At 38.5% G+C, this 27562-nt stretch overlaps 1 protein-coding gene across 9 annotated transcripts in view; it reads left to right on the top strand.

Moving 5' to 3' along the window:
* Positions 1–55: 55 nt before the first annotated feature.
* The window catches only part of LOC117421822 (ral GTPase-activating protein subunit alpha-1-like), a 45223-nt gene continuing 17716 nt past the window's right edge, over positions 56–27562 (top strand). Inside the window, exons 1-35 of one of the 9 annotated variants that reach the window (XM_058987728.1) lie at positions 56–1196; positions 3866–3976; positions 4735–4784; positions 5231–5288; positions 6014–6057; positions 6502–6679; positions 7261–7376; positions 7974–8112; positions 8211–8419; positions 8503–8739; positions 8861–9049; positions 9188–9328; positions 9655–9803; positions 9970–10093; positions 10312–10549; positions 10698–10859; positions 11535–11675; positions 13298–14794; positions 16893–17017; positions 17566–17782; positions 18077–18253; positions 18392–18544; positions 18823–19016; positions 19108–19206; positions 19366–19521; positions 19809–19937; positions 20217–20342; positions 21018–21076; positions 21435–21543; positions 21653–21763; positions 22199–22267; positions 22575–22709; positions 23267–23450; positions 24887–25790; positions 27378–27449. In XM_058987728.1, coding sequence (XP_058843711.1) covers positions 1091–1196; positions 3866–3976; positions 4735–4784; positions 5231–5288; positions 6014–6057; positions 6502–6679; positions 7261–7376; positions 7974–8112; positions 8211–8419; positions 8503–8739; positions 8861–9049; positions 9188–9328; positions 9655–9803; positions 9970–10093; positions 10312–10549; positions 10698–10859; positions 11535–11675; positions 13298–14794; positions 16893–17017; positions 17566–17782; positions 18077–18253; positions 18392–18544; positions 18823–19016; positions 19108–19206; positions 19366–19521; positions 19809–19937; positions 20217–20342; positions 21018–21076; positions 21435–21543; positions 21653–21763; positions 22199–22267; positions 22575–22709; positions 23267–23450; positions 24887–25790; positions 27378–27449 — 6908 coding nt within the window. In that variant the 5' untranslated portion in view covers positions 56–1090. The remainder of the gene's footprint in view (positions 1197–3865; positions 3977–4734; positions 4785–5230; positions 5289–6013; positions 6058–6501; positions 6680–7260; positions 7377–7973; positions 8113–8210; positions 8420–8502; positions 8740–8860; positions 9050–9187; positions 9329–9654; positions 9804–9969; positions 10094–10311; positions 10550–10697; positions 10860–11534; positions 11676–13297; positions 14795–16892; positions 17018–17565; positions 17783–18076; positions 18254–18391; positions 18545–18822; positions 19017–19107; positions 19207–19365; positions 19522–19808; positions 19938–20216; positions 20343–21017; positions 21077–21434; positions 21544–21652; positions 21764–22198; positions 22268–22574; positions 22710–23266; positions 23451–24886; positions 25791–27377; positions 27450–27562) is intronic. The other 8 variants (XR_009307403.1, XM_058987723.1, XM_058987722.1 and 5 more) reach the window with 8 other exon arrangements.

Raw genomic sequence — 27562 nt, 5'->3', positions numbered from 1 at the left:
TGGCAGCCTATACTAATCAACTGACTATGAAAAGATACTTATAAGTAATTTGATCCATGAAGTTAAGCGCGTTCTTAAATCGATTTTTTTTTTGGATTGGCAGTTTAGTTTACCGTTAAAAATGTTTTGCATGCCAAGTAATTTATGTTTTTATAATAAGAAAACAAAACTGCTACCTTCTGAACATGTTGGATTTCGAGTGTCTAGCTTTTTATATACATAGATATTATAACTTTGTAACTTTGCTCACTAAATAACATTTGTAAGTACTGGGGTGTGGTATTTTATCGACAGTTTAAAAAAATAAACAACTGATTTGTTTTACTTTGAGACGTATAACGGTACGCTGTAATCACATCCACGTCCAAGTCAATACGCAATACGCCTCTGGTGCTTCGATAGTGTTGTGGCTTTTTCAGGAATCATTCCTTCCCCTTAAAATAGGCCTGTTCAGTTGTAAGCAGGTAAAATGTGCCCTGTAATACCTCCACGTTAAGTATGATTAAGTGTCACACTTGTGTTTAGATGGCAATAACACTGAAGACTGCAGAAAAAAAAAAACATCAAAATAATATACTAATAATTGTGGGTCCTGACAAAAAATCCTCAAACTAAGCAAAGGACAGCTTTCTGCCGTTTCCATGACAACTAGATGTCCCACTGTCGCGGAACTAGAACTCATCACAAAAAAGCCCAACAATTATTCTAATGTTGAAAAAATAAAAGTTTAAGGGTTTTATTTACAAACAGGAAGAATAAATTCAACTTTTTTTTTGCAGTAATAGGGGGTGGATTGCTCTGTCTTGATTAGTTTGTTTTCTTGTCTTGAACTCTCCGCCATATTTGAAGACATTTATTCTGTTTGGGAGAAAGGCAGTGTTGTGTGTGAGGTGCGATTCGTGTGAGTTTTTTTCTGCAAAACGCAAAGATTCCCGTTCATTTTATTTATTTATCTATTTATTTATTTTATATAACATGTAGAGTTATTTGAAACAGTCTCAATTTTAAATGATAACGGTTGCAGATTTATTTTTTAATTTGAAGCTACACAGGGGGGGTCCCTTTTCTGGTCCCTCTATTTGCTTTCGGTATGTTTTCTAAAAAAACGCATGGGGACGTTAAGAAATCGACACAGAAAGTACTGGAGACCAAAAAGGATGTCCTGACTCGCCTCAAACACCTACGAATTGTCATAGGTGAGCTTAAAATGATTTAATTCTTATGATCCTGCTGCTGACATGTGGGTCTTGTTGTTGTGAGACTGCAATGTTGGAGTTACTCTCCTGAAATTAATTGCTAAGGTACGATTTTCGTAGAGGTCTGGTTTGGCGGTTGCTTGGGTTTATATATTGTTTTCCATTAACGCCCATGCTGTGTATTTACGGACTCTCGCTGTAATCTGGTCAGAAGAATGTTAACGATAGCTTTTGAGGTAGCCTTTTTGTTTTGAGTTACCGGTAATTATTTATTTACTAAGCAAAACGTTGATTTGCTTTATTTTACCATTCGTCGTGTTTTTTTTTTTTGCTTTTTTTGCACGACTTTTAAACAATTTGAAAATAGTTTTCTAGTACATTTCATTTGTACAATAATTGGTTTATGGGTGTGTCAAATACGTCTGTGGATTATTTCTTTGTTTTTACATTGAAAGCCAGCATGTCAAATACGTGTGGATTTGCTTTTACCACAAGCCATACAAGACCAGGAGTTGATCAAACGACAGTATTTACGTAGTCATACCTTGGCAAACATGTATCTGTGTAATGTCAGAGTAATTTACAGAAGCTACACGCTTATAGTCTTCTGCCCATGGAATTGTGCGAAACATTACACTGTGTTAAATATGTCAACGCTTGTAAACAACTTTTCGTACTAAACATGCTGGACTGTGCGCTTGAATTGTTTATTAAGCAACTTCATCTGAATCACCTAGACTTCCAGCAAAGTACTGATCTAAAAGCAGAGGCCACATAGCTTTGCAGAAGTAGCGTTGCAGTATGTATATCAAAAAGGCAATGTGAGCAGTTTTCCTTTCTTAAGAATTTAAGGTGTTCCGATGAATGTCAGTTCACCCAGAACAGTTACTGCACTATACAGTAGCCTGCAGGCATATTTTTTATTTTATTTATTTTTTACCTTTGCCTACAATGCGAATATAAGTGGGAGGTGCAGTGGAATCTGTGCTCAAACTGTTATTTGAATCATGGGAATATGGTTGAGTATCTTTCTTGTAGGGGCTTTTGCACTTTTCTTTGGAATTTGGCCTAGGACTACATGTTAATTTTAGTGACAATATTCTGGAACAGCACATTTTAAAACCTGCCATAATTAAAATTATGCCTATGCACGGTGGTATGTATAATTAATACTAATTTTAAATGCACAGTTTACCAGTTATCCTGACAGAAATCGTTAACACAAATTGGGAAAAGAAAGAAAGCAAATCCGGAATCCAGTTCAGTGATTGTTTTATATGGATATTGTTGTACTTCTATGAAAAAGGCTTATTTTCCTACAGAAGTATAATTTGGTATTGGAATTAAAGTCTTAATATTTGTCCTATACTTATTAGAATATCTGCAAGAAAATAGTTCAAATGCACAAGTTGCTACTTCAAGATGTCCAGTGACATATGGAATTTAGAACTAGTGTAATCATCATTTAGAGGAAACGCAATCAATTTGAGTGTAATTATAGTGGGCTGTTCCATAACAACTGCTGATATAATTTCCCGAGGTACTGCGATTCTGGTACAGGTGATTTACCCCTCAGGAAATTAACAGTGGTTACAAGTCCATTTAGTCTTGGTTACGTCCTTTAATAACCATTGTTGAATGCTGCTGTGAGCAAGTATGACTCTTACCTTGCTGCTTGATATTGTGCACTGCAGCTCTTGCAATACAAGCTCATAAAGTCAACAGGAGGTCGTTTTTGTTTTAATTAGAGGCATACTGTCAAAATAGAGAGTTTGTAGTTAATAGAAATTCTGCTGTACATTGGTTTAGACCAGATTGTAGCATTTATGTATCTATATATTAAACATATTATAGTTAGTTTACTGTATTTGTTAATCCATGCCATGAAACTCCTGAGATAATAAACATCTCTTACAGTACAAGACCATCCCAATGCTGGAATATTGCAAACATGCAATTGTGTTTTAAGTTGTACTGTAATGTTCTAGTAGTTTAAGCCTATTATATTTGTCAACTGTATTGTGACCAGTTCCTGAAAGAATTTAACATACAGCCATATCCTAAAATGTTGATACCATGCAGTTTTGAATGATTCAGTCCTCTGAAATTCCCATATTTGCCCCTTATCTCATTGTGTCTTATGCCATATGCTACTCTGACTTTCAAATCTGAAATCAACAATATTGAAGCATACTAGATTTTCTTGTACTTTCAGGGTGCCAATGTTGATAAAACCAATAAATCTTTTTTGGATTTTAAAAACACGGCCCAATTTCATGTCTAGTAGAGTAATTCAGTAGTGTGGTGGTTAGTACTTAACCCAAACAAGAGCTATTCACAGAATTTAAGAGCTGATGAAATGACAAATCTAATCTACATGCTCTGCACAGCAGTGTGTGGTCACGGTTATTGCCAATGCTGACTAGTTTGTAAACTTACTGCAAAGATATCACGACATTTAAGAACAAGCAACAATATCAAACTTATTTCAAACTTTATTCTGTTCAGAAAAACAGTTTTTGTGGGGGAAACAAACATTTTTTATGGCCTAACGTAACTGTTACTGCCACACTGTTTGAATCTCTGGCCATATCAACACAAACTATTCTATGAGATTTCTATGATATGGCCCTTTTTTAGTTTAATGTATGTCTCTTTCCTCCCCACAGAGAATGCCGAATCAGTTGATCTGAAACATTTTTTTGACCAGAATTATTCACACATCTTCTATGTTTTCTTTGAAAATTTTGTGACCATTGAAGTTGGTCTTAAACAGAAAGGTAAGATCTATTTATTTTATTTTTTGCTCAGGTTCCCTTATCCAAAATATTGAATGTGTACAAAAACTGTAGTGTTCCAATTATAAATAACCGGTCTCGAGAATATTGTGCATTTTAGTCATTCAGATTCCCTGTTACCAACATGCGACCGAATGGTGTCTTACTCCTCAAAGTATATTGCATTTCAGCAATTAAGACCCAGTGTAACTCCAGAGATGTCAAAAGCAGGATTATTCATTAACTTAAATGGAAAATTCTGTTTTGCCTCCAGTTGTCATTTGTGATGCTGCACATTGATTCAGTTTTACGATAGGTCTGGACTTCTGCTCTCATAATTAAATGTTGATAATGAGAAGTAGCCATTGAAGTAGAAAAACGACAGGAAGTATAGTTATCCATGAATATACATCCCCAATTAAGAGTGAAGAGGAATTGGTTCTTTTGGGAGTGATTACATTTGGCATTACTTGTAGCGAGACTGAAACATTTTAGTCCACAAATTGAAGGAGCATACTGTACTGTAGCTCTGATTTTATCTCTGGTAAAACTCCAATGTACTGTATAGGATGTGAAAGTTTCTGCTGGTGCAATCAGCTTGATTTGTATAGTGTCTAGAATGAATCAGCCTTTTCTGGGGACTGAATAAAAAAAAATAATAATAATTGAAACCAGATTCACAAGTATATCTTCTGACATTTAACTTTAATGTGCATTTATCAGTGAGGTGTATATTTATATATTTCTTGCCTATCTTTCAGGTCATAAATCGCAAAGAGAAGAACTAGATTCTATCCTTTTTATATTTGAGGTAAGATTAAGTTAGGCTTTTTATCTTTTGGCCCAGCTAGCTCTGCAAGCATGCCAGTGAACATTCCAGCTTGTAAGAGCTACTGAGTGGCTGTCTAGGAATGCTTCTCTTGTTGAGCTGGGAGTTGAACCTTTCACTTTGATAAAACAAATTCCTCAGTAATACAAGCAAGGAACCCTTAAATAGTTTACATTTTATACTGAAGCGTGGCAATACTGTTTTCACTAACAGCTAGCTACAGCATGTGGATAACAGACCTCCAGAATTATTTTGTTTTTGTCTTAACAATTATTATGTTGCATGTGTGCTTATGTCAAATATGGTGACATTTCCAGCAGGTGAACACTGAGACAATCCACGGGTGTACTAATAAAATGCTAAAATGCAAGTAAATCGCCAACATATTTTGTTATTTAAAAGTTTTAACTTTTTTTCTTTTTGTTTAGAAAATTTTACAACTTCTCCCTGAAAGAATACAGGGAAGATGGCAGTTCCACAGTATAGGTAACAGTTTCCCTTTTAATGACATTGTTAACTGAGATTTTATTGTCAAAATTCAAATACACTGGATCTTGAATTCCGCTTTACAATTTAGTAAATGTAATTTAAGGAAAAAACTACAAGGCTCATGAAGACTTTAGTCAACACATTTTAGTGTCGTTTCCTATAGTTGTAACTCATAATTTATGGATGGTTTACACATGTTGTGCCTCCCATGCAGTCATCCTGTTTTTCTTCACCTTTCATTTTGTTCTGTAGTTTATGACCTTCAGTCATAAGCTATTTTTAGTCTTATTTAAACAAAGTCATAATTTATGTGATTTATTTCCCCAGGAGGCTTTATGTACGGAGACAGAAATGTGAAAAGGAAATCGCAAGACTACAACTGTGGTCAAATGTTTTGAAAAGCTACTGCCTTTCTCTGACATTGTTATGCTAGGAATGCAGTTGTATATTGTAGCTGTAGTTGGTCCTTCTGTTTTCCAAGGTGATCTCTCCTTTTCCTAAGCACCCAGTTCTGTTGCTGTAGGATGCAAAGATCACCAAGAGTAAACCAGAGAGTGCCATGGGCTTGGTGTGAAGTTTTGCTAAGTCTGACCGAGAACTCTGATATGCAATTTGTAGAAAAACAAAAATATATATTTTTTGTTGTTGGGAGGGCAGTTAAAATAAATAAATACATAAATAAAAGTGAATCTGTTTTTATTTTTTCTTGATGTCTGTTACAGGCCTAATTTTAAAGAAGCTCCTGCACACTGGAAATTCTTTGAAGGTAATGTTTTTCTTTTGATACCACTATCCTCACTGTATCTAATGAGCTTAGCTCAATTGCTTTTGGAAAGTCTTGATAATACAGTTTGGCAATATTGAATTTTTATGAAGTACAGTAAGCTTGTGAAACCAGACTTCCTGCTCTGTAGTATAGCTTGAGGTTTTGTAGAGATATTAATCAACCCTGTATTGCACCACCCTCCAACTAACGTTTCTCATCTAGTAGATTGACCACTGGATTTCTAGTTTGATTGTATTATATTTTAGTTTTTTAGTTGAATAAAATAAAGACATGATTAAATGTCTGTAGAGGATTATAGTTAATCTGTTTCGGTCAAGATTGAGACACATTCACAAAATTAGATGTAAAGCTAAGCCCTGAGCTCACCTGGGCGGCTAGAGGAAAAAAAAAAGATTGTAAGGATAACCTCGGCCTTGTTTCTAGATCCGCAGAGAGGGGGTTCGTCTCTTTCTCCTGTGGATGCAGGCACTCCAGACTAACTGCAGCAGAGAACAGCTGTGGATGTTTGCTTGTCTGATACCTGGCTTTCCACACCCACACTCAGAACACGGACCTCGAACCCTGGAAAATCTTATCAACCCTCCACTCAGCCTTCAAGAAAGTGAGAACCATTCACACACACCTAACCTTCTCCTACTTTTTTTTTTTTTTTTTTTTTTTTTTTTAAAACATGTTTCTTACCAGTCCATTTCTTAAATGCATTTACTTCAAATTCAAGGAACGGGGAAATTGTGTAATGCAAAAAAGTTTTACATTGCAAATGTATAACATTTACAAACCGATTTAAAAATGCTATTACCTGTAGGTACCAATTAAAATGAGTCCTCAACTGAAATAATCATAGAATATACAGCAGGAATTCATGTTTAATAATAGCATCTGTGTCTTGAGTTGAATACAAGGACAAATAATGAAAAACAAGGTCAGTTATTCAGGTGTTTATAGATTCAGGTTTTATATATCCAAAGGTTTTCTACTATACTTTAAAATTACCTCTACTTCCCCTTGTGGAAAGCTAACTAGAACATGTTTTAAAGGCCTTTAGTGGGTGAACCATGTTAAGTTTAAGGATGTAATGAAAAACGTAAGAAACATAAGAATTGGAAACCAAGTAACGAGAATGATACATGACTAAGCAAATTAAATTTTGTAACCCTATTTTTTTTCTTTTTTGTTTTTCAGCACAAGTCACTCCAGAAGAGATCACTCCCCTCGTCCCTCCTCAGTCAGGAGATAAAGGACAAGAAGATCTTGCAAGCTATTTTTTAGAAGCACTTTTAAAATACATGGTAATCCAGGTATACTTCAGGTTTTACTAATCCTTCTAATACACTTTGTTGCCTTGGCTTGTGTTATTACTAAATGTGACTCAGCTTTCCATCTGCAGAATCTAGCTTTATTTTGTTCTTCTAATAATAATATAATAATAATACCTAATTGCGGGTGGCTTAATAAACTAAAGCTTTCTGTACTTTTTTTTTATTTATAACAAACAGTTAATTTATCAGGTGCAAAGCTTAAAAGACACTTTGTACTTATCAAGTTACCCCTGCATCTTCACATAGTAAAACTGCATGGCTAGTTATCTGTCTAAAGCTAATGTCTGAAATGATTTTCAAAATGCTGTCAAGTTTTCTTTTTACATAGAATTGCCGTTTACTTATCCAGCAGTTATGTGGACACCCCAGGTTTAAATATCTATTCCCAAGGATCAGGACTGAGTGATGCTTTCTCAGTAACCTGTACTGTATCCAGCCCAGGCTCTAATCTGGACTACCCAATGTAACCTTAGATAAAGTAGTCCAGGATTAGTGTTTATCAGGATCTGTGAAACCAGTTGTAAAACTAGCAACAATGCATCAAATTGCACCTTTTTTTCTTTCTTACATTTGCAGGCAAAGAGTTTGCAATGGAAGAACAAAGAAAACCACGAAAAGGGCTTTGCTTTCCTATTTGTAAATTTCAAGAAGTACTATCTTCCTCATATTTTCCCAAATTTTTGCAAGGAGACCAGTTTATATAATCCTATATTAGGTAAGTATTTCGTTGTATTCTGTCTGTGTTGTTGTGACATTCTTCATTTCTCTAGAAAATAATCCTTTCTTTTGCTCCATACATTTTCTTGCATACAGAGGTCCCTCACATGAGACCAAAGCCACACTATGTTATAGTAAAGAGAGACCCAGAGACCAATGAAGCCATCTATTGCACTAAAGAGATGTTCCTGAACGCTCGAGTCATATTCATTCGATGGTTGGTCTCCTTCTGGCTGGAGCCCAAATCAAACACAGGGACTCATATCCCTGGTACTGAAGGAGAAAACGTACCAAAGAACATTCAGGTGAGCATACAAGCCAATGATGCTTTAATATCTAATCTTTAGAGCATTCCGGATACCACAAGTGAAACATGTTGACATTTCAGAGAGCAGCAGCAGGATTGGCTGCCAGGGAAGATGGTGCCTCCCGACCTGATAATGTAGATGGGAACACGCAGCCAGAGCAATCTCACTCGAACACCAGCACCCTGACAGAAAGAGAGCCAAGTTCTTCCAGCCTTTGCAGTTTAGATGAGGAGCATCTCACAGACATTGAGGTGGTCCGGAAGGTCTTCTGCTCCTCCAGAACCAATGTCAACTTCATGACTGAGATCTTCCGGCAGGTACTATACAGTGAACTGCAAAACCTGTCTGCATCAATGCATTTCAGTATCAACATGGATATGTCAAATCTCACAGAAGACAAATAGTCCTGTCATAACTGCCTTTGTGTTTTCAATACAGGCCTTCCTGCTGCCAATCTGTGAGGCAGCTGCCATGAGAAAGGTGGTGAGGGTTTACCAAGAGTGGATTCAGCAGGAAGACAAACCCATTTTCATGAGGGAACCTGAAGAAGTACAATACTCTCCAGCCACCAGTGTCATCCACCTGGAAACTGCAGGGGAACACATGGTGGAGAAAGACAAGGAGGAGGTAAGTAAAGGCAACGTGAAAGTAGTCACCGGTAGGTGTATTATATACTGTACAATGTGCAGTGTATGGCAGTAGTTAAAACTTCTCCATGATCATTTCTTGTCTAAGGAGTTAACAATATGCCTTCGTAATGTGTAGGAAAAAGTTGTAAAGGCACCAGGACACACACGGACCCCCAGCTGGACAAGAAACTCCTCTTACCAAGATGCCATCAACAAGGTGCCGGAGTCCGAGCTTGTGGAGCATAATGTGGCAGCAGGTGCACAATCCACACTGCAGGTGTGGTTTCAGGCTCTTGTTTTTTTTTCTTACATGTTACTTTTCTTTTACATTTCCCACTGTGGCAGTGATCACACACAACATCAACATTTATGGTCAGTAATATGAGCTCAAGAATAAAGAGGGTTTTAAAATCAATTTACCTGTAATTTATAGCTTCGGTTCATAGCACCCCTTCTCATTATGCACTTTTCTGTCACTTTGCCTGCCTGCCTGTCTTGTGCTCACATCTTCTTATTTCCCACGGTTAAAGTTTTACAATCATCGTCTATGTGGATATGCTTTCATGCTCATGTGTAATTTATATTGTGTTATTAAACTTTCAGGTTTTCATTACCAACTCTTCCAATGTATTTCTTCTGGAACCTGCTAATGATGTTAAATTCCTTCTGGAAGAACACATTGATATGTGTAAGCGTGTCCTCAACATTTATCGCAGCCTGGTTATGCATGAAACAATGGATCAGAAAACATGGTATGTTCTTTAGATTAGATTTTTTTAATACAGATACATTTTTTTATATAAACCTATGTTATACAGTTGCGTTCAGAAATACATTTCCTCTGTAAGTCATCTGAAATACTTCCATGCTCCACAGGTCTTTTTATATAACTATTCATTTTCCTGTTTTGGGTGGTAGGGAGCAAATTCTTTTAGTTTTACTCAGGGTCACAGAGTGTGTGATGAAGAAACTGCTATCAACAGTGCCACATGGAAAAAAGACAATGACCCTTGCAGGACGACTTGCCGGGGCAATATTTCAGGTATGAATGTTACTTTTAACATTACACTAAACTAATTTAGAGTCTGGTGATATTTGTATGTAATACAAAAATGTGGATCTCTGTTGGTCGTTCCAATTAAGAGAAGATCTATTTGCCATCGGGTTTAATCCTTGTCTTGCATTTAGTTTGTAGGTTTGCCGGTCTATTACACAGTAGAAAGTATGAATACAATTCCTATTACACCCTATTTGGTTTAGACACTAATCGTAGCCTGGATCAAAGGGAACCTGAATGTGTACATCTCCAGGGAGCTGTGGGATGACTTGCTCACTGTGTTGTCAACGCTGACCTGCTGGGAGGAGCTTGTCACTGAGTGGTCACTGACCATGGAAACCCTGACCAAAGTGTTGGCTAGAAACTTGTACAACCTAGACCTCCATGAACTGCCACTGGACAAACTGAGCGAACAGAAACAAAAGAAGCACAAAGGCAAGGGTAAGAGAAATTTGAATTTTGTAGGATTATACTGGCTGGTTTTGCTGACATTTAGTGTTCATAGAGAGTGATAATACAGAAATACCAAAGGAGAGCTGCTACTGACTAGGCGCTCCAGCAAACTTTTTCTTCTTCCTTCTAAACCTAGGAGGTGGTCATGAGTCTCAGAAGTCATCAGTGGACAAGTCTTTTTCAAAGGGCTGGAGCCGGGATCAGCCTGGACAGGCTATGATGAGACAGCGGAGTGCAACGACTACAGGCTCCCCGGGCACAGAGAAAGCAAGACATTTTATACGGCAGAAAACTGTTGGTAGGTCCCATCACTTAATAATAATAATAATAATAATAATAATAAATAAAAAAAAAAGTTCTGGAGCAGCAGTTTTTCCCATGTGTTCCATATTTTACAAAACAATGCCAGTGCTCGTCTAGTGGTTAGGGCTCTGGACTCTTGACCGGAGTGTTGTGGGTTCAATCCCAGGTGGGGGACACTGCTGCTGTACCCTTGAGCAAGGTACTTTACCTAGATTGCTCCAGTAAAAACCCAACTGTATAAATGGGTAATTGTATGTAAAATTAAAGTGATATCTTGTAACAATTGTAAGTCGCCCTGGATAAGGGCGTCTGCTAAGAAATAAATAATAATAATACTAATAGTACAGTATTTCATGATAGAATTCAAAAGTCAGATTTTTCCATTTTTATCAGTTTTCCGTAAACTATATGGAAAACTGCAACGCGGTATGCAATTCAGGATGTTAACTTAACATTATTCAACAGGTTTCAATCCAGCTTTATGAAGTAAAATTAGTTTTCTATAGAGTGATGCAACACTGTTGGCCATAGCTGTAGCTGCAGTCTTTTTATAAATTGCTTTATCTTAATGTCCTGTTTACCTTCTTTTTATAGTAACAGCTTCCCATTGCTATCACTCTACTATTTCTTTCCTTCCTTCTTTTCTTTTTTATTATTATTTTATTTGAAGCCCTGAGAAGCTGCTCCACTGGCGACAGAATCTTGTCTTCAGCCTTTATACGCAGCGCTAAAAGTGCACCTGTCCTGATCCACCCTCTCCACCATCTCCTGTCTGATACTGTCCTCGCTCCCTTAGCTGGTGGACTGTCAGGTAGTGCCACCTCTGCTTACTTCTGCACCCCCTTGCTGGCACTCCTGGTTTTTTTTGTTTTTTATTGCTTGTGAAATTTCTGCAAATGCTCACTCAACCTTAATTATTTTTAACATTAAACTACTAATATTATTAACATATATTAAGAAAAAAAAATAGAATGCAAGTCTGTCTAATTTAGTTCATTTATTTTATAATATGTTCATTTTTTTTTGCTTTTTTCTTATGCAGCATCATCTCTTATGCTCATGGATAGATCTCATTATTTGCCCCCTCCCCCCAAAAAAGTGTACAGTGCTTCCAAGGTCAGGTATAATTTGGTAAGCTCAAATACCGGACGAAAATCACCTTGGCACTAAAGCTCTTACTATATTGGATTCTCTTTCCGACTTCTTTATACTTTTCAACAGTCCTAAAAGCCTTGATTGAATTTCTATCACACTTTTACAACATTTCAAAATGCTTATCTACAATCAGTGTTACCGTCTTGCTAATTTTCTTGTTTGCAAAGGTTTCTTTTGACATCACTTTATTCCCTCTAACAACTGCTTGACAATCAGTTTGTTTTATAAATAAATGCACTGTCGCATCCGGTAAAGACTGGAGTGTAGGATGCGTCCAATAGCCTGGATGTTGCCGGTTCGAGTCCAGGCTATTCCACTGCCAGCCGTGGATGGGAGTTCCCAGGGGGCGGCGCACAATTGGCCGAGCAACGCCCGGGGGGGGAAGGGGGGGCTTAGGTCGGCCAGGGTGTCCTCGGCTCACCGCGCACCAGCGACCCCTGTAGTCTGGCCGGGTGCCTGAGGGCTGCCTGTAAGCTGCCCAGAGCTGCATTGTCCTTCGACGCTGTAGCTCTGAGATGGCTGCATGGTGGGCCTGCAGTGTGAAAAAGAAGCGGTCGACTGACGGCACATGCTTTGGAGGACAGCGTGTGTTCGTCTTAGCCGCTCCCAAGTCAGCGCGTGGGTGGTAGCGGTGAGCTGAGCCTAAAAATAATTGTCCATTCCAAATTGGGAGAAAAATGATAAAAATAATTGGCCACTATTAAATTAAAAAAAAAAAAAAAGTATATATATATATATATATGTGTGTGTGTGTGTCTATATATATATATATATATATAATATATATATAAAATGCACTGCAGAATCTTCAATGGTAGCCTTAGTTGGAAAGAAAAGTAAAAAAAAAAAAGAAAAATGCAGAGATATTTACCTTTAATTTGTTATTGGCACTACAGACATCTCGGGGAATTGGTGAAATGTTCCTAAATTGGTTTTAATTTTTGTTTTGTTTCATGATTTGTTTTCCCTCACCCGTATATAAGAAAGTATCCGTGCTGTACACCTCAAGGAATTAGTTGCTGGTGATGAAACATTTGCAGAAATGCTGTAACTTATCTGAGGATCGAGAGTGCTTTTAAGAAAAGTGTATTTGACTTCCGTTCACTAAACTGTACACTTTTTTTTGAGGCTCTTAATATGTCATATAATATTTTAACAGTTTTTAAAGACATATACAGTTTTTTGTTTTTGTCAGTTTTTTGTTTTGTATTTACCGTGGATTCCAAGTTCTGTTTTTCTTCTGTGAGTGCCACAGTTCTCATGGTTGTGTCTTGTCAGATATCGAGGACCCTCAGGTGGTGCCCCGTGCTCCTCGTATGAGACACTTTTCCCAGAGCGAAGAGACCGCCCCTTCAGAGGTGTTCACCACAGCGGGCGAGGAGCAGCCACTGCCCCGGAGCAGCAGTACGTCTGACATCATGGAGCCCTTCATCGCTGAGCGGGTCAAAGGTGCACTTCCTGTACTTGACAGTCCGTCCCATGGCACTTCCATCTCGCAGAGTTCCTGTGAGGTCTCCACGTGGTCTGTGTCCACTGGGAGTAACGTTGCCGGTGCGAACAGTAGAGAGACCTCACTGGAAGTGGGGGATAGCATCTACGACCACTTGTGTCAGCTGGTAGGCCCTTCGGAGCGACCTCAACCAGCGTTTCTGCAGAGTCAGTCTGTAGAGTGCGAGGGAGAGGAGGACTTGCTTTCATCTCTCAGAGAGTATCTGAAGGATAAGGGGGAAGTGAACTTTAGGGTTGAGGGGGAAAGGAAAGCCATGCTTATTGCTCTGAACCAGGTGATGGAAAGCCAAGATTTACAGGTGATGGACAGGTTGGAGTTTGTAGATAAAATTAGCATGTGTACTGAAGGAAACATTGACTGTACAGCAGATCAGCATTTGGAAGACAATGTAGGTTATTCAGGGCAGAATTTTTTTGAAGGCAGAGATCTTACTAATAAAGATGATCAACACATGTGGGAGGATGTCCTGGAGGCAGAGGGGGAAATGCCCAGTGGTAAAGAGAACCAGAAATGCTTATATAGGCAGGCAGCCACAGAAATAGATTCGAGCTTTGAGGGGGCAGCAGTAGAAAGGGGCAGGAGTGATATGAGTGTCCATTCCAATGAGGAAGCAGCACAGGTCTTGCATGCATACAGGAGGGAATTCAGCTCTCAGATAGGTACTGAAGCACCCAGAGCACTGGGCACTACAGCCCTTAACAAGCACACGTCCAGCTTTGCAATTCCCAAACACCGAATAAATCGAATGGCAGGCAAGAAACGACACGGTGGCGTCCATGTCAGCTTTAGGCCCTCCACTGAGTCTGTTCAGTTCTATAACCAGCTAGAGACCAAAGAGGCGCCATGGAAGGCCAGGCTTAAGAGACTGAGTGGCTTTAGTGGTGGAAGTAGCAGTGGTGGTGCCGTGGCAGCTGATGTCAGACCCATTGGCTGTAAGCCGCATGGTCTTGTGTCTGCCAGTAGTGAAAGAGGTAAAGATGCAGCAGGGGGAATCCTGTCGGGGGATCAGCTAGAGAAGGAAGGTGCAGTAAGCAGCCATATTAGCCGCAGTTCAGGCAGATCCACAAGGGTGCAGGAAGCAGGGCAGCAGACTCCACAACAGCAGCAGCACGGCCCCCTGGGTGGTGTCTATAAATCTGTTGTACATGCTCTCTCCAAGCCAAAGGCAAGCGTTTCCCCACAGCGGCAGAGCAAAGTGCCAGCAGAGGCGCCACTGAGGGATCTGTACACTCATGTAATGGGCTATTTTGGAAGGAGAGCACCAGGTGAGCACTGAATGGTGTGCTGAGCACAAGTTTAGAGATAAAGCGCCTGTTTTTTTTGCTGGATGCAAATTTTAAATAAATAAAAAAGCTTACTCCTTTTTTTTTTATTTCCATTTTGTAGAGCAATCAAAACCAAAGCCCCAAAAACCCCAGGAAGGCCCCAGCTTTTTGGGATATAATCTCTGCTTTTCCCCTCTGTTGGATGCTGCATGCGCCATTTGATCATCTTATACCCCCCTCCCAGCTTTTCCTCATCCCAGCATAAAACATATTTCTATTTTCACAAAAGAACTCATTTCACCCCCAGTATCTAGGATACCAGTTAGATGCAAACCAAATATGCAGTAAGTAGTCCATTTACAAAGGTAACCTGTGTAAAAATAAGAATACTGTGGTCAGCTAGTTTCTCGTAAATGCAATTCTATAACTAGAGCTTTAAAAGTAGAGGAGATGATAATTGAGCTTATAATCACACCGTTGCTATGTTTGATGGTGATTTATTAACTTTTTTTGTGGTTTAACTCTAGATTGTATTTTAAGATATTCCAATGCATGTCTTTAGGAGTCCAGCTTGTCCAGTCCAGTCCAGTACAAGGCTAATTGATTGAGATTTGTGTGATATATACCCATGAGATATAGAATACTGATTTTTACACCTTGATGCCTGTGTTGGTTAATTTATTATAGTAACATGTAAAACACACTGCTTATCTGAGGTAGAATTCAAACTTCGTCCAGAACGGGAAGCTAGAACAGCACTATGAAAAGTTACTGTGCATCACATACTATTGTGAAAATAGTTTTAATCCAAACAAATAAGATACACAAACCTCTTTGTTTATGTGTTACAAAATGTAACACAAATGTATAAGTAATATATTTTGAAATTTGGTAGAAACATTTTTCTCATATAAATACTTTTATCTGTATGACTGAAACATATTTGAATTCACTGTTTGTAGTTCATGCCACCAGAGGGCAGTCTTGTTTTTAAAAAGGAACATTTTGAGAAGGTATGAGGTTTGTCAACACAGGTTCTGTATTGGAAGGCAGACGCCAACAGCCCAACATATTTTAATTTAGAAAATAAGCTAGATACTTGCTGTATATTGTGTTTCTAAGACTTATTTTGCAAGGTTACAGCAATCTCCTGATATAAGTGTCTTGGTATGTCCTTTTGGACTTTGAAGGACCTGAAATAGTTTTTTAGGCAGATTTGTAAATAAAGTGTAAAAAGTCTTCCATAAAAAAACACCTCTTCTGTCACTGAATACTGTAATGGCTGTGTTTAAGGAGAGGGTTCAAGTAGCTTTGGTTGCATGTTTCACATGCACTTTCGGTGGGGGAAAAGGGTCTGTTTAGGCTGTGCAAAACTGGTAACTCCTGCTTTGGGATGAAGACTTGTTAAAAAAAATTGTCTAACAATAGATGCCAAAGTTTTCTTTTAACTTCTACAAATTTACTAATGCTTACTCTTGTTCTGTTTATGCAAGATATTTTATCTTTTGGGACTGCATGCTTTGTGAGTAACTCCTGCATTGCTTGTAAGTTATAATCAATTGTTTGTTACCTAAAGAAAATGTTTATTGATTCTAAAGGTTTTTTTTTTAGTGATGTACACCACATTTTACAAGTTTGTATTTCACCTTATTTAAACTTGACATTCAGCCTATCGTAAAACATAGAGGGAAACCTAGAGAATTATTGCAAGTCAAGTAGTAATTTACAATACAAGCTCTAGTTAATTTGAATTTAAACCATGCATAATATAAAATGCAATAGCAGCAAGCTTTAATATAATTTAACACATAGATTAGCTAAAGTAAACCAGTATATCAGTCTTTGTCTTCCATCTTTATACTAAATTAGCTCATCATGTATACATAAGACGAGCGTGCATTGCTACTAAGAGCTTTTTTCTTTTCTTTTTGCATGCTAATAAGCAGGTAATATTCTTAGTTAAAAACATGTGGCAAGTGAAATGTCAGGAAAATCTTAGCCAGTGGTGTTAAACGAAATAAAATAATGTGTTCAAAAGTGTTCTTCACATTGTTCTTGGAAATTTTGTAATCCTATGTTATAAATTATTTAACTTTAGCCAACAAGGAGGACTTGAGCCAAAAGATTCGTCCAGGCTCCATAGACACTGGAAACAGCAATCCCAACATCAGTGATCTTATGGATGAGTTTATAGCAGAGAGGCTGCGAGCCAGAAACACATCTGTGAGTTCATTTTTTATTCTTTTATTTTTAATTTTTAAATAATAATCAATTAAATAAAACTATTAAAGGGAGTGTGGTCTGCCTTTGTTTAAATAGCATGTCTTCTGAAAGTGTGCTGTAGGTCACAGGGTTGGGTTGTTGTGGTATGAGCACATACTCTGCGCTACTCATTATTAATAAATGAAGTAGTAGGAAGGAGCGAGCCACATAGCACCTCAGATTTTTTATTTTAAGATCAATGGCGCAATAGCAGCATTTGGCCACTTCGTAGTAGCGTGCCTCATTAAACACCCAGGTACAGTTTGTATGCCGAAATCCCATCCATATAAATGTCACTTAAAACCATGGAAGGGGAATAAACTTTTTCAGAATATTTTATTTGCACATTCCTTTAAAGAGAATGTGACAAACATGCAGGAAAGAAATTCTCTGATGATGCTAGCTTGCGATTTGTGGTACTGTTAAAGAGAATCTTTAAACTTGTTTTGTGTAGTGAAAGATATAAAGGTGGTATCCAGCGTGTTTATGTGGCATTTTCTTTTTGACAGGGCATTACAAGGAGAGGCAGCAGCCCTGGGAGCCTTGAAGTCCCTAAAGACTTTCCGGACCTGCTGAACAGGCAGAATCCCATGCGACCCGTAGACGACCCAGGTGTCCCCTCAGAATGGACTTCCCCTGCCAGTGCGGGCAGCAGTGACCTCATCAGCTCCGACAGCCATTCTGAATCATTCAACGCCTTTCAGTATGACGTACGCAAATTTGAAAGTGAGGGCTATTTACAAGATTATATAGATATAATATTTCAGGCTCTTCATTCTAAATGATATGTCTACTTCACTATACAAGGGGAAACCCTTGCTTAAAATCCCTGACCAGCAGCTGACATACTGTGGGATCTTGAGCCATGCCAGGTCACCTTCTTAAAGCTCAATCTCCTGAAGTGCTTAAGTGCAATATCCTATTATACATTCTTAAATAGAGATTTTTGTGAGTTGTTGTGTGTGTGTGTTTGTTTTTTTTTTTTTTCTTCCTTTTTGTAACTATGGTATTTTTCTGCAGACTTTAGTTTTGGCCCTGAAGCCTCCTCTCTAGGTACTGCAGAAACCGATGGGGCTCAAATCCGACCACAGACAGCTGAGGAGCAAGAGCTGGCCAGCCTGACTACCCTGCACATTGACTCAGAGACGAGCAGCCTGAGCCAGCAAGCTTTATCAGCTGACGCCGTCACAATCACTGGTAAAGATAATACTAGTTTATTTTAGTATTTCTCAATATCTTGTATTCATCATGCGATGCAAGTTTGCTCACACAGTGTTTTTTTTGTAATGTGTGGTGCACACTAATGATCGTGATTGTTGTCTGTTTTCTCCTTAGGATCTGATAGTGCCTCACCGATCCATTCAGCCTCAGGTTCAAGGTCCGAAACTCCTTCTCCTGCCACTCTGAATGCTGAGCACATGGAGCATAAGGACTTGCAGTTGGATGATAAACTCCACCACTCTGTCTTACAGACTCCAGACGACCTAGGTATTTACAACTGGACTGGTATTATGTTGCTTCAGATATACATGTTTTATTTTTTTTGGTGTGTCGTATGACACATTTGCTGTCGCATTGTGTCTGGTTTGTGGAGACCTTTAGACTGCAATAGATTGCTCAAACCTCTTGGGTTTCTTTCTGTGTAACACCAGGTAGTCATTGAAACATTTGTAGGCCCTATACATTGTAATGTAGGTAACCTCAAATAATGTTGGTTCTAAGAAATGGTTTATAAAAGACATCATAGTTTTTCCCTCTTTGCCCAGAAACCAGTGAATTCCCAACAGAGGACTGCAGTGTGATGGCAGGAGGCACCCTCACTGGCTGGCATGCAGATGTTGCCACGGTGATGTGGAGGAGGATGCTTGGGATTTTAGGAGATGTCAATTCCATCAAAGATCCAGAAATTCATGCACAGGTGTTTGATTATCTGTGTGAGCTGTGGCAGAATCTGGCCAAGGTAACAGACTTGGGTTAAGAGCGAAGGTTGTCCCATGAGAGAAACAAGAAGTAAACTGATGTATTCTATGTGTTTTTGTTATTGTATATAGATCAGAGACAATCTGGGCATATCAGCTGACAACCAGGCATCTCCTCCACCACCTGAACTTATACCACCTCTCCGCATTTTGACTCCCTGGCTATTTAAAGTAATTCATTTTCAGTTCTTCCAAGTCAGCTTTTCTGGTTATCTCAGTAGAATGCAGTCAGAGGCACTGGGTACTTTTAAAGCTGAACATTTTGCATGCTTAGGATGGTTTGGGTGTTGACTGTTAATCCAAGTATTGCACATTATTATCTCCCTTCAGGCAACCATGCTGACTGAGAGGTACAAGCAAGGGAAACTTCATGCCTACAAGTTGATCTGTAAGATCATGAAGAGAAGACAGGATGTTTCTCCAAACTCTGACTTCTTGACACACTTTTATAATATAATGCACTGTGGACTGTTACATGTTGATCAGGTGAGGTACAAGTAAACAAACGTCTTGCATAGTACCTTTTAAAGAAACGTGATGTCAAATGAAAAACAAAAATCTGTCTTTAAATGCCTTGCCCTTGTGCCACTTCATGAATCAGTATATACTGTGTTATACACCCCCTTGGTTAATCATATAATACGTTCTAGTTTTAAAGTCCTATATTACAGTTGGATGCCAGGGTGGAATAAAGTGCAATTTTCACAGGTACCCTGTGTGTGTTCCATGCTCGGACTGTACAATTCAACATTGACATTTTTTTTCATTTTTAGGACATTGTCAATACAATCATCAAGCACTGTTCTCCACGCTTCTTCTCTATTGGATTGCCTGGTGCTACAATGCTGATCTTGGATTTCATCATCGCGGCTAGTAGAGTGACCACCTCATCCTCCCTCAATGTAAGCAAAGTCTAGTCAAATTCATACAAAATGGTACAGCTACACTTTATCAAGAGAATTCCCCAACATTCAGGTTCTACTAATATGTTTGCACTTCTGTATGTAGTTGAACAACAAAACCGGCATCTTTTCCCAGTGAATTTTCTTTGCACATGCTGTGTCACTCATACTCAGTGTATTTGATTGCTTATTAGGAACAATAAGTACCTAAAGGGCGTTTAGTACTGAGACATCAAGGAGGTAAATATCTGACACAACTGTAACTATCCTGTCCTTCAGGCTCCAAGAGTGGAAGCCCAGATATTGTTGGGTTCACTGGTCTGCTTTCCCAATCTATATGAAGAGTTGCCTGCTCTTCATCCTACTACAGCTGATATGGTGCTAACTCGCTTCACAGATGTCAAGGTAAGAAAACAAACACTGATCAACCTGTATCCAGTAAAATAAATCAGCTTGACCTGGACCATAGTCCTGCTGATTTGAATGTTGTAGTGAAACTAGTTATTCTGGTTTAAACTATGTGTCCAGATTACAAATCAGAAAATGTATGGAGACACTTATTTCCCTTGGTTTTACAGGTCAAATGTTGGAGTATTTGTAATTATTTCAACAAACTTTCCTAAGTTTCCACTGCTCTAGTACATCTGACAGCAGATACTGAAATTCTCTTGTTATGATTTAATGAATTATTATCATGCATTGTGGTGTTGGCACCAAACATGAAATTGTTATCTCTATTAAGGAACTAATGTCATTCATGAGAGTGTTTTGTACACTGTAAGGTAAATTTACTGTGTGGTGTACTTTAACAAACACGTTGCCATGCATCTCAAAAAGCTATTTTTTATAGCCAATAGGGGATTTGAAATTGTGTTTTGGTTTTCTTTTGTTTAATATGTTATATTTATGTTTTTAATGACTAATGAAAACAATAAATACAAATTTTGAATTAGAATTCAGATACCAGTATGAACAAGGCATTAACAGCCATGTATAAGGAGTGTGTCAGGAATAGATGTGTACTCTCAACTGTATAATTGTGCTATTTTTCTTTCTTCCTTTCTTATAAATGTTTTTAAGGAGCATATAATAAAGAACATACTGAGCTCAGCCAGGGAGGAGCCATCTGGACCAGCTCGGTATGTTGCAGAGCTCATATCTATATATAGATAGATAGATAGATGGATGGATAGATAGATAGATAGATAGATAGATCATATTTGTTAATTCTACTTTTCAAACAGTTTTTGCCACACAATTGTAGAAATGATCTTGGATGTAATCCATATGGCCCTTTTGAAAGAACCATGTTTGTGTTTTTGTCTGGTTACCCAGACAGATTAATGAAGTGTCCCTTTAAGTAATCCGTTGCCAATCCAGGGCAAAGACGTTCAGCAGATTAGGGGACTAGACTATATAATATAGATTATATATATAATTCTAACTTAATCTTTTCCAACCTACTAGTAATGTCATGGTGCTATTTCTGTTTTCCAGGTGTGTTGCTCTGTGTAGCCTTGGCATTTGGCTAAGTGAGGAGTTGATACACAACACTCGCCACCCTCAGATTAAAGAAGCTTTGAATGTCATTTGTGTAACCTTGAAGGTACATGGTTTTATTTCTGAAATTCCTGGAGACATGAACACATTTGACATTTTTGGAATGAAATTGATAGTGACATCTTACTAATTGTGACCATTTTTTGGTTTTTCAGTTTCCAAATAAAACTGTTGCACAAGTTGCTTCTGACATTCTACACCTGCTCATAAACTATGTGGATAATCTTCAGCATTTCCCAGCTGACTCGCCCAAGAAAATAATTGAGGTGAATATTGTGTTATAATTGAGATAGAAACCAAGGGGATTAACCACAGGATGTCGCAACAGAATGGGAGTTCTATATATTCATTTATCAAATGTGTGGTGGGGGGAAAGCAGGTCTATTTTCATACTGTGGGGAGTTTACATGGTGAGCGATATACAGTTTACAGTTTGTCACTGAGACAAATACAGCACACAATGCAATTCTGCTCCCAACTAAACTAAAAAGGGAAAAATTGATTGAAGTATGTACTGAAAAAACAAATCTTAACATATAAAATAAGCAGGTTAGCTCATTTTAATTGTGATGTCACAGTTGATACAAATGAATCTCTGAATCACATCAATACCAATACCTGCTATATACTGTATATTAAGGAACACTGAGCTCATATGAGTGTTCTATAGTAATTGAGCAGCCTGCATACCTGTTTTCTAGATCCTTATAGCAACCATTACGTACCTGCTGCCTTCTACAGAAGCTTCTCCACACGAACCAGACAAGAGGGTATGTGCAAGGCATAGTGTTAAATGCTTTTTTTGTTTTATTATTACCTGGTAATGTTACAGTACAGTGCTGGAATGTTTATTACAGTATATGTTTTGTAAAAATTTCAAAGTACAATAAAGTATAGTGAAAGCATGTTGGAGTGTATTTGCAACCAACTGATAAAGCATTTTAAAACCATTGAAGTGCTTAGTATTAACCTAGGAAAAGCATGCTAAATTTCAAAGTTACTGTACTGTGGCAAACAAAATGTTGGTTTTTAGACATCCATCTTGTGTGTTTAAGTTTAATATAATGTTTCTCCTAGCTGCTGGTGTCCTTGCTTCTCTGCCTCTTGGACTGGGTAATGGCCTTGCCACCAAAGACTTTGCTGCAACCAGTTCACACTGCTGGGTCTGACAAGGACAGGTCTGACACATCTGTCCTGAGCTGCATTTATAAGGTAAATAAATCTACACCATTATCCATACTGTAAAGGCACTATCTATCTATGACATACACTGAAAATGCATTCTTGTGTATTCTTACCACAGATTCTTTGTGTGAGAATAAACCTATTAAAAAGGTACCACAAAAGACCTTGCACCTGAAATTCTGGGGTTCTATTTCTTCCACAGAAAGATGGAAATAGATGGAAGTACAATTTGCAGATTTAAAATTATTTGACTTTAATGGCTGCATACATTACTAGTTACTTATTTACATAGTCTTTAAGACTGTAATGGAGTTAAAGAAGAGCTAGAACTAGTCCTCCTGGCTGTTTCCCCTTGCGATATTATGTAGTGTACTGATTCCTTGCATTGTTTATCTGGTAGCAACATCATGAAATCAGAGCAAGACTGAGGAACAATATAAACTACCCTATAACAAGTATGCAAACAATATTGCCGTTTATGATGATGTCTGAAATGCTTTCTTACCCCCTGATCATGCTCTCCAGGCCTGTTGTAATTTGGTCATTTTTTTAAACTTGTCGTTCATACACTTTTCTTCCAATAGGTTCTTCATGGATGTGTGTACGGAGCACAGTATTTTAACAATCCAAAATATTTCCCCCTTAACTTGGCGGATCTTGCGTCATCTGACTATGATCCCTTTCTGCACTTGGAGAGCCTCAAGGAGCCTGAACCCCTGCACTCTCCAGACTCCGAGAGGTCATCCAAACTGCAACCTGTCACTGAAGGTGTGCATTTTGATTTCCCCAAATGTAATATACGTTTCGCATTCTCTCTCCTGTCCCAGTTGAGTTTATTTTTTGTATGTGTCTCCACAGAAACACAAGTATTACCATTCCTGTTCCTATTCCTACTCCCGATAGGCAGCCAATGTATCTGTATATAATCTAGCTGTTTTTTATTTTCTCCACATAAGTGCACTGGGCCATTTTTTACTTTTTATATCTTTCTGATCACTGTAATCTAGCAAGAACCCACTGTCTGTTCTAGTTTTTTGTAACTGGTGTTGGTCAAGATGCCTTAATTCTTGGGGCAGGTCATGTCACATCCATGGGTTTTACCTCATCCAGCTTGACCCTTACTGAAAAGCAAAGAAAGAAAGAACATTTATAACCCTGCCTGGGTAGTAAGGAGTTAAAAGCCTTTAAAAAAAAAAAAAATCAATTCAGACTTTAACTTCACCCTTAGAATTAAGACTAACAATACAGTGGCAGCAAAAAGAAAATTGAAACAGATGAGCTTAATACTTGTAGGGAGCTCTCCCCATAGTGCTATTCTCAGCCTGTATTAGGCTTTCTCCTCATGTCTCCTTAAGGGCACTAAGGACTAGATAAATGCAGACTCTTTCCTTCTGCAGTGGCTGTGTGTTTAACAGCAGGTGATTTTGTGGTCTGTCGTGTCCTACGTGCTGCTTTTTTATCAAGAGAAAATTGCTAATCATTGTAGCCTTGTGTGAGGCATGTTTCTTCCAACTCAAGCACTTTTTTGGCAGAGAACCCTGAATACAGTGATGTCCTTAATAGGCTCAGCCCTGCAATTCGACAAGCTTAATTGTTAGGTATTAAAAGGAAGAGATGTAATTATTCAGTTTTGTCAAGGTGCACCACAGTAGTTCCACATTTTCAGATGACCTCTTTTCCTCTTCTCCTTACAACAACAACAGTGTTTTTTTTTTTAAAAAATTCTGGTTTTGTTTTTAATCTCACCAAAAATACTTTTTATGTTGACTCCTGCATTTGATAATATAATCGTTTAGGTGATCCTAATGGTAAAATACAAGTTCTGCTCTCGTGACACACTGTTGTTACAGGTTATATTTTTAAAGAGCTTATTTTCTTTCCCCCCGCAGAAGCAAATGATACTTGTCTTGAAACATGCCTTTATACACTGTGGTTGTTTTTAAATTACTTTTTGTTTTGTTTCAGTGTGTGTGTATATATATATATAATTTGTATTGTTGTATTACTGCCACTCCTAAAATAACTTTTCCAAACTGAATGGATTATTAAGTAGATAAATGAGATCATGTCCTATGTGTCCTGGTGGGATAACTGCAGCTTATATGAATCTACGCAGAATACATTTCGCATTAAAGTACACTTGGAATAATTTCCCTTGTATGATAAGTTTGTTGTAATAAAAATGTATATTTGTTTTCTTGCAGTGAAAAGCTGCATGCAGCAAGGTCTAATCTCCATAGCGGCCCGGACAGTCATAACTCACTTGGTCAACCACTTGGAGCACTATCCCATGAGTGGTGGGCCGGCAATGCTAACCAGCCAGATCTGTGAAAACCAAGACAACCCCTACAGCGAATGCCCTGAACTTTCCCCAGAGCTGTTTGAGAGCCCAAACCTGCAGTTCTTTGTGCTGAACAACACCACCCTGCTATCAAGTCTCCAGATCCGTGCTGAGGATAATGTCCCCGGTGGAGGGATGTCAGCTGGTCTCACCACCACTAACTCAAGCGTGAGAATCATAGTGCGGGATATCTCTGGAAAGTACTCGTGGGACACAGCAATCCTATACGGGCCTCCCCACTGCAGCCAGCCAAGCCAAGCTCTAAAACTGCCTCCAGCCCGGCCTCTGGTGGAGCGGCAGCAGTGCCTGGATGACAGTGAGGATGAGCAGCAGCTGCAGAGTGGGGCAGTGGAAGAGGAGGAGGAGGAGGATGATGAAGCAATGAAGGACTTCATGGCCCCTCAAGCCAAGCGGAGGTGTAGGGAGGTGGTGCCCACTTGGGATGCTATCAGGGATGGCGAGGATGCCCTGGATGAGATGCTCCAGTACCTGGGCACCACCAGTCCAGAGTGCCTTCAACGAGCAGGCATGCCGCTCAATATCCCTGCCCTGCCCCCTACCTGCATCTCTGAGAAACAGGAGAACGATGTCATGAACGCCATCCTGAAACAGTACACTGAGGAGAAGGGGTTTGCAGACAAGTGCAACAATAACCTGAACATGAGAGCCATGGAACAAGAGGAGCCATGTCCGCAGAGACCCCAGTCAGCCTTCTACTATTGTAGGCTGCTTCTGAACATCCTGGGCATGAACTCCTGGGAAAAGAGGTACGGTTTGTGGAGTTTTGGGATTTATGTTTCATAAGCTAGACGAGTTAAAGTAATTTCCTGTTTTTAAAAGATGAGAAATGTTTTGGGATTGATGTCCTGTTTTTAGTTTCAGCATTGCAGTACGTGTTGCCATTTGCTGATCCTATTTCATTGTTCGCTTTGGGTGCTGGCAAAACCTGACATTAGTCTATTTATTAACATGACTAATATCAAGTTGAAACAGCAGACTGTTTCCTATTTATCATAATGTGGCAAATATAGAGGCACTCGCCCCTGTTTGAAAAGAGACAATTATGATGATAATTTAGATTTTGTTGCCAGTTACAAAATACTGGACTTTGATGTTCTTTAAAAAGGTATCTTCAGTTTGCCACAGAGTTGAGAATAAATGAAAGATGCATTATTTGATTAGTAGCAACGGCACATTTACTCAATAGTAATACAAAAAACAGTTCTTTATCAAATCATACAAAGCAATGTATTATATAAAAAAGTAGGCAGCAAAGGATTTAGAGGCTTTTAAATGAATCATTGTCCTGCCTTCATTCTCTGGCATTTTTGCATTATTCATCTCTGGTCAAAGACTAAGGTATTGCAATTCACAGGTATTGTGTGTATTTGTTACAGCCGGCTTTCACACTGTTCCCAGCATGGTTTCAAATTAGCTTACTCTGAATGGAGAAAATGAAGACCATTACAATGTAACAAGCTACTAGAAGGCTTGCAAAAAGATGATGCATCATGTTGTCCGTGTCCCTTTCAATTTTGAAACCGAGCAGGCTTATGCCAAATGAACAGCCCGGACATGAGTACTTGACCAGCTTTCACTCCTACTTGGAAGAAATTGGAATCTGAAATTCTATATGAGCCATGACTGGACTCAATGCACTGCTTCGCTGCTGTGGAATCTGTTGTAGCAGAAGCAGAGAAATCTGCACCCAGAATGCTTGCTTATAAAATAACGAGAAACATGCATTTATGTAGCAGTTCTCATCAGGAACACTGTTAAACTAAGGGGAACAATTGAATGAACCGTGATAACCACTGGATTTTTTACCACTGGAGTTTGTTTGAGTATTTTACAGCAGAAATGATCCAGAGATTACCCCCAAAAAATACTCAAATAAAATCAGCTATCAGCAGTAGCCCTTAAGTCAAATAGAAAAATGTTAGGAATGGATTTATGTTTTTCAGTTGTTACTGTTTTTCACTTCTCTCAAGTGGAACTGCCCAATTAGGTCACACTTTTGAACCAGTTGTGGCCAATGGTTGAGTTGGGTTCTCCTGAGAACCACTCACTCAAATGGTTTTATAGTTTTTGATTAAACCATGTATGTGCTTTGATACAGTGCTTATCTTGGAAAGTCATTTCTCATCATTCGTGGCATAAAGCTGATAGAACACAAATCATGTTAAATGTAGATGTCGGAGTATTTGAGATTTAATATAATAAACACAGAAAAAAGGCAAGGTTGCTCAGAAACTGCCATAATGAAGAATAATTTTGCTCAGCTCAGATGAACCTTGCTTGTGCAAGAATGTGTGTCATTTATATTTATTGTAAGTATTTCATTTCCCCCCCAGGAGCAACTTCCACCTTCTTAGGAAAAATGAGAAGCTGCTGAGAGAACTTAAGAATCTGGACTCCAGACAATGGTAATTATGAAATGTGCAAATACATTATTTTGAAACTGAATCTACACTTAAGCACATTAATACCACTGTGCTGTAGATGGTTTTGTACTGTTTCAGGAACATTTTTAACTGTA

Source organism: Acipenser ruthenus, chromosome 15 (assembly GCF_902713425.1).
Source record: "Acipenser ruthenus chromosome 15, fAciRut3.2 maternal haplotype, whole genome shotgun sequence".
NCBI lineage: Eukaryota > Metazoa > Chordata > Actinopteri > Acipenseriformes > Acipenseridae > Acipenser > Acipenser ruthenus.
This window is presented reverse-complemented; position numbering and strand designations above follow the sequence as displayed.